At 43.5% G+C, this 7,500-nt stretch overlaps 1 protein-coding gene across 2 annotated transcripts in view; it reads right to left on the bottom strand.

Moving 5' to 3' along the window:
• The window catches only part of LOC144514220 (PHD finger protein 20-like), a 27,829-nt gene that overhangs the window by 14,403 nt on the left and 5,926 nt on the right, over positions 1-7,500 (bottom strand). The window contains exons 6-11 of one of the 2 annotated variants that reach the window (XM_078245390.1): positions 7,108-7,360; positions 6,602-6,685; positions 6,313-6,372; positions 3,591-3,774; positions 1,256-1,353; positions 1,013-1,135 (exon numbers count right to left, since the gene is read on the bottom strand). In XM_078245390.1, coding sequence (XP_078101516.1) covers positions 1,013-1,135; positions 1,256-1,353; positions 3,591-3,774; positions 6,313-6,372; positions 6,602-6,685; positions 7,108-7,360 — 802 coding nt within the window. The remainder of the gene's footprint in view (positions 1-1,012; positions 1,136-1,255; positions 1,354-3,590; positions 3,775-6,312; positions 6,373-6,601; positions 6,686-7,107; positions 7,361-7,500) is intronic. The other variant, XM_078245391.1, reaches the window with a different exon arrangement.

Genomic DNA, 7,500 nt, shown 5'->3' with positions numbered 1-7,500 from the left:
TAGCGAACCCTGCAGCCCCTCTGACTCCACGCTGCAGGAGACGTTGTATTCCCTCCACACGCAGTACTAACATTACTGTTTTAAACGTTGTCCAGGTTTCCTCTCATAACTAACATACCATAACGTAGTTATGTTCCCTCTGAGTTTTAGATTGTTGCCAAACTGAGTGTAAAATGCGTTATTCTATGAACCAGCGACAAAGTCTTATTAATACGTGTGTGCATGTGTGTGTGTGTGTGTGTTTGTGTGTGTATGTGAGTGAGTGTGTGTGTGTGTGTGTGTGTGTGTGTGTGTGTGAGTGAAAATGTGATCTGAGATTGCAAAATGTGTGTATGTGGAGTTGTTCATTAGCTATGTGTGTATATCTGTAAAGCTGAACGGACTCACAGTAGTAAAACAGATTTTATTCTGATCCAAAGTCTCTCTCTCTTTCTGTATATTCTGGGATGTAACTGTAAGACATATGATGCTCTGAGAACTGATTACTAATGAAGCAGATTGCTAATAACAACTCTGTATTCATCTGGGTAACGTAACTGTCTGAAACACATTCTGTTACTCACTCAGTTATGATGGTGAGGTAATGTTAGTGTCATCACTCAGCTGTTCTCTCACCTGACTGGCTTCATGATGAGGTAATGTTAGTGTCATCACTCAGCTGTTCTCTCACCTGACTGGCTTCATGATGAGGTAATGTTAGTGTCATCACTCAGCTGTTCTCTCACCTGACTGGCTTCATGATGATGAGGTAATGTTAGTGTCATCACTCAGCTGTTCTCTCACCTGACTGGCTTCATGATGAGGTAATGTTAGTGTCATCACTCAGCTGTTCTCTCACCTGACTGGCTTCATGATGATGAGGTAATGTTAGTGTCATCACTCAGCTGTTCTCTCACCTGACTGGCTTCATGATGATGAGGTAATGTTAGTGTCATCACTCAGCTGTTCTCTCACCTGACTGGCTTCATGATGATGAGGTAATGTTAGTGTCATCACTCAGCTGTTCTCTCACCTGACTGACTTTTCTTCCTCTTCTTCTTCTTTTTCTTCTTCTTGAGTTTGACTCTCAGGAAGTTCTTGCTCTCCTTTCGGTCCTGTTCTCCCATGTTCTCACTCTCTGCTTCCATCTTCACTTCTGCTCACACACAAACAAAGGAATGTCTCGGGCTGAACTCCGTCTCAACCAACCTCACTTTCAAAATAGCTAAAGATGTGTGTGTGTGTGTGTGTGTGTGTGTGTGTGTGTCCCTTCTACCTGTTCCCATGATGCCGTGCTCTCTGTCGTCCGGCTGACCGGAGCTGTTCTGGTCCTCTGACAGGAAGTCGCCGCCTTTAGAAGATGAGCGCTTCCTCCTACACACCACCAGTCACAGATTTAAACACAACTTCCTCCTGATAATTCTCTGCAGAGCTCCTCTTCTGGGATTTAAACTGTCCACAACAGCTGTGTTTTTAACGAAAACATCTTCCGATTCCCATGAATCTTCATTTGAATGATCTGATATCGATTGATAAATCCTGGGCTGGATCTTTAAGAGGCTCCGTGTTAAAGCTAGACTGAAGATATTGGTATTAGGCCTGCACGATAATGGAAAAAACTTACATTGCGATATTTTTTTTCCCTGCGATATATATTGCGATATGAAAAAAAGACTCATTTTTACAAGAGGACATAAATAGCCCTATTTAGAAATACTAAATCATTCTCAACTACTGGGTGATTTTGTAGGAGAGAGCATCTACAAAGAAAATAAAAATGAAAAAGGAAATGTTCTAACGTGACCCAGTCTTTGTTGAACAAAAACCAAAGCCAGTCAGGCTGTGACTCCTCTCCTGAAGAGATTTAGGAGAGGGACATTAGGAAGAAATCCACTGGCTGACTGACATGACACCATGTATTCATATAATATCAATCCAGGCTGAAGTCAATGATATTAATAATGCATGTTGCTTCCTCTAAATGTCAGGTTGTGGTCGACTAGCTTTGGTTGTTTGATGAACTGATTAAAATAGATGATGATTGGTGGTTAGCTGAGCATGCAGAGCCTGCATGTCACACTCTTCAACAAACTGTGACCAAGAGCTCTGAAATCAGTGTAAATGAGGTTATATCAGAAACAGACTGCTGTTGTAGATTAGTGTTACGTTTCCAGCGTCGCAGCTCCGAACCTTAACGTTAGTTGGGACAGACGCCTTGTTTCTTCAGGCTAACTATGTTAGCTTTAGCCTGGCTGGTAGCAGCTTTCTGCGGTGAAACATGGCCGGGAGACGTCGTGATTACGCTGCATTAATCAGGTGATTTAGTTTGTCTTTGCAGTGAACATAACACACTGACTACTGGAGCTTCACTACCCGTGGAGAAGCATGTGCATCACTGTGTCAGCAATAGCTGCTGCTTACGGTACACACGGAGAGCCTCACTTCAACAACCCCCCCCCCGTCGGACTAACGTTACGTCACATGACCACCTGTCTTAAAGGGGAAGGCTCAGCCGGTAACAATCATGGAAAAGGAGAACGGTGAGAGTTTACTTTTTTATCAAGCAGCAAAAAAGTTGTAGCGTCAACATCACAACGTCCTGCGATGTGACTATCACGCATACGCACATCGCGATGTAGACGATGAAACTAAATAATGTGCAGCCCTAGGTGGTATCATATCAAACTACAAAAGCTTCAAAAAAGCTTTTTAAAAAAAGTTTCTAAAAGCGTAAGAAAGTGACAAAAAAAGCTGTAGGAGCCATTTATATCCTCCTTTTAGTCTAACCCTCTGGTTGATTTAGCTATTATTTATCTGAGCCACTTGGGGGAGTATTGCACTGTGGCACGTCACTGGGAATGAGGTATATTTACAGGTGTGGATGGTGGGGAACCCACGGTTGACAGATACTGTGATGTCCTGCTAAATAACGCTCCAAAGTTAGGAGACCGTCAGAAGAAAGCACTTCTTCTGTCTGTACAACTGCTTTGGGCTCACTTCCTAACAACAACATTCATATTTCTACTAACGCAGCAGGTTAGAGGCTTTCATATCCAACATAAACTGGGAACTGAAATAGTCCTGATCGAATCAATCATTTTTATCTACATTTGTCATATGATTGTATGTGTGTATCCGTCAGTGACAAGTTTACACCCTATTTATTCTGGTCTCTCAAATCCAACCGGGACCTTGTGAATCAGAAATCCGTGGCGTTACGCAGCCCTAGCATCAACTAGAGCTGGGCAATACATCGATATTATATCGATATCGTGATATGAGACTAGATATCGTCTTAGATTTTGGATGTTGTAATATCATAATATGGCATAAGTGTCTTTTCCTGGTTGTAAAGGCTGCGTTACAGTAAAGTGATGTCATTGTCTCAACTTACCAGACTGGTGTAACTGTTCTATTATTAGTCTTTACCCACTTACTCATTATATCAGCATTATGATGATTATTGATCTAAAATCTCATTGTGTAAATATTTTGTGAAAGCACCAGTAGTCAAGACTTCAACATTGTTGTGGTATCAATATCAAGTATTTGGTCAAAAATATGGTGATATTTGATTTCCTCCATATCGCCCAGCCCTAGCATCAACCCACCTGGGTGGCTCGTGCTCGCTGCGCCCGTCCAGCGGCTGCTCAGAGTGGTAGTACTTGATGTGGTAGTGCAGCAGACTGGCCTTCCTGAAGGACTTGGAGCAGCCGGCTGCGGGACACTTGAAGGGGTTGTGGTCCAACTCAATGGAGAGAATGGGAGGAGGCTGGTTCTTTATCACTCGGTACACTGACAGAGGAACCAAAGTTATATTAATATGATACAGCCACAACAGAACAACTCAACTCTAACTGCCAACATATTTAAAAGACATCATAGCCGACCATTAGTTAGTCAACTCATTTTATTCACAATAATTAATTACTAAAGACTTCACCAGACTAGGGGAGTCTGGAGGTTTGCCCCCCCCCCCCCCAACTATCAAAATACATATAAACTAACAAAAAACAGAAGTATGTGTGTGTCTCTGTGTGTTTGTGTGTGTGTATGTGAGAGAGAGAGAGAGAGAGAGAGAGAGAGAGAGAGAGAGAGAGAGAGAGAGTGTGCTTGTTTAACTATATTTGTGGGGTCCAAAAACCAGGAGTCCAGTATACTTGTGGGGTCCCGACAGCTTTGTGGGTCCCAAAATGCTGGACCCCCCAAGATAAAGGTCTGTTTGAGGGTTAAGACTTGGGTTTAGGATTAGGGTTAGAATGAGGTTCTGCTTAGGGTGAGGGTAAGGGTTAAAGATGAACTGAACTGGAATTTGAGTAAAGGTGATATAACAGATGTATTGTATTTCTTCTCATTGGTACAATGATTAAAATGGCTGAATTTGTTAAAAGGGATAAAATGGTACATTGAAAGTGTTGTTGTTGTTGTTACACGGCCGCCGCCATGTTGGAATTCCATAATCGGCTACGTCACTGGCATGATCAGGAGCCATAGAACGTAAACAGTCTGAGACAGTCGGAGGCTAACGGACGTGGCTGAGGAAACGGAAACCAACAGGTCTAGGGGGGGGGGTCATACTGCATTGCCCCTGGCTGCAGTAATGACTTGTATAGGGCTAAGGCAGCTGGGGTTACCATACATTTCCACAGCCTGCCTTTGACAAGGAAACCAGTCCTCAACTCATGGCTAGCTGCCTGAAAACTGGCCAGCCCTCCAACAGACCCTGGATTTCGAGTCTGTAGCGACCATTTTTTAGCGACAGACTATTTAGAGAGCTGTACTTTTGATACAACAGGGTCACTGGTGAGGGTTAAGTCCAACAGACTGAAACCTGAGGCCTTTCCGTCAGTTATTGATTTTTCAGGCTACAGTACAGGGCAGACCGATAGACCAACGGCAAGTACCAACACCACCGATGCTATCTGCCGCAGAGACAGGGCGCTGAAACGCTCACATCAGGCAGAGGACAGAGAGGTTTAGCTGTTATCCAGCATGCTAGCAATCTACTAGGCAAAGGGCTGGATGGAACGTTGTTGTGATATACACAAAACACGTACATATTCACTTACACGCACAAATAATAAAGCCTAACGTGTGGCTTTATAGCGTTCAACAAAACTGAGACTGACACACTGGGCATCACTGAAAATGAGTCCCAAAACCAAGCTAGATACCAAACGATCCAACCTGGGGAAAGGGCTAGCAGCTAAACACGGTGGAAGCACTAATGTCAAACTCCACAAGCTAGCGCTCCGACCATAGACTGTATGAATAAACCATGACTCAGACGATATCACAGATCAATAATAATGTTATTAGCTGCTAACTAAACCACAGCGGGTCTGTAACAGAATCCAATGTCCCTTTCTACTCAGCCTGAAGCTAGCTGATGTCTCAGGGCACATTGTTGATGCAGAGCTGCTACTTCCATAGTAAGAGTATCTGAGCAGTACCATCAACGACCACAAGGAACACATCTGCCACTCTGCACTAGCCTCAAGTCAACGCCAAAACTCGTGACTCCTCCGTGCATCTATGGTCAACCTGGGGTGACTCTCCTACGTGCAGCTCACTTATTTTTTATTTCAAACTTTATTTATTTTGGTTTTAACATTTTGCGTGCAGCTAACTTAACAAGCGAGCCCATTGGATGAATTCGTCCAATCACATTTTCCATTTATCTGCCTCGATTTTCTAAAAAGCACAGGACCTTTTTTATTTTCTCTTAATGCACACGATATATAAGCAGTCTCTAGTTCCTAAAATACATAATGTGCTTGGAAACAATAACTGACTGAAACTGGTCGTCCTCCATGTGGTGGTAGTCAGACACTACAGGCCTGTCCCTCACAGGCTCAGATGCGTAACCCATGCCATTAAAATGACTCATTTTCACGTGTATTTAATATGCTGCACTGTAGCCTATATACCGCCGCAGGTCCTACCACGCCAGTGACGTCATCGACATTGTCAGCGTTCTAGTACTAACAAACGTAATTTTTGTGTTGCTAAAAAAAGCTATATTGATTATTTTTTAATTACATTTTTTAGTGTAATTCATTTTTATTTGTCATAACCAACACGTTATCAACGTTGATTCTTTCAGTTCAGTTCATCTTTAAGGTTAGGCATTTAGTTGGGATGGTTAAGGTTAGGGTAAGGGGCTAGGGAATGCATTATGTCAATGATGGGTCCCCACAAAGATAGTGAAACAAACGTGTGTGTGTGTGTGTGTGTCTCTGTGTGTGTGTGTGTGTGTGTGTGTGTGTGTGTGTGTCTGTGTGTGTGTGTGTGTGTGTGTGTGTGTGTGTGTGTGTGTGTGTGTGTTCTCACATGGCTCTCTGCTGAACTTGTGTGTGGTAGGGAGGTGAGCCTGACGCTCCAACAGGACGTCTGAAACAACACAGAGAGCCGTTAGATCACTCAGAGCAACTTTAACATTTTATCGGCACAAATATATTTTATATTTTCTCAGAAACAACACTTGAAGTTGAGCAATCGTACGTTTGCAGAGCAGCATTTAATGTCATTATTATTATGCATAAACATGACCTTTATAATCAGAGATGTTTATATTCAACATAGTAATGTTAAAAATTGTCTGAAAGTCTCGGCTGTTTACCTTTGTCGATGTGGGCGGAGTTAGGAGGGCCTGGCTGAGGAGAGTCAGCTGTGATTGGCTGATTCTGAGCTGCACTGCTTCCACCTGGAACAGGAGTCATTAGTGTGAACATGAGAGACAGGAGAAAGCTTTTAGGGCACCCAGAATGCATTTCAACCCGCAGGATTCATAGTTTAAACCCCTCAGAGAAGGGACAGGTCTGTGGGGGATGGTTGTTTCCATCATCATGTTTAAAGGCAGACTATGCAACTTTTCCCTCTTCAGTCGCCCTACAGGATGTCTCATGGAACTACAGCTCGCGCTCGTGTGTGTGTTTGTCTATGTGTCAGTGTGTGTGTGTTTGTCTATGTGTCAGTGTGTGTGTGTTTGTCTATGTGTCAGTGTGTGTGTGTTTGTCTATGTGTCAGTGTGTGTGTGTGTGTGTGTGTCTGTGTGTGTGTCACAATAAGCAGAAATACCAACATCCCTATGGCAGAGTTAAAGGGTTAACAGGTAAAGTAACTTACTATCGTCTGCTTTCTTCTTCGCAGGTGGATGGGAGGATGAAGGTTCTGCCTTCCTCTTCATCTCCTCCGACGTCACTGCCTCCTTCTCCTCGGATGTCACTTCCTCCTTCTCCTGTGATGTCACTTCCTCCTTCTCCTGTGATGTCACTTCCTCCTCCATTTCCTCCTCCTTCCTCTTATCCTTCTCTTCCTCCTCGCTCTCCCCTTCCTCCCATCCCTCACTTCCCAACGCACCTTTCTCACGTCTGGCCTTCTGAAACACAAAGAAAACCCTGAGTCAACGTTTACGTCATCCTAAAAATACGTCACGTACACAAACCTGTCGCTCTGCCCGTCTTTCCTTCTCCCTCACTTCACCTTCTCTCTGTTGACAGTAACATTACCCGTCTATCT

Source organism: Sander vitreus, unplaced genomic scaffold (genome assembly GCF_031162955.1).
Source record: "Sander vitreus isolate 19-12246 unplaced genomic scaffold, sanVit1 ctg497_0, whole genome shotgun sequence".
NCBI classification, from domain to species: Eukaryota; Metazoa; Chordata; class Actinopteri; order Perciformes; family Percidae; genus Sander; species Sander vitreus.
Note: the sequence above shows the minus strand (reverse complement) of the source record. Positions and strands in the feature narration are given on the sequence as shown.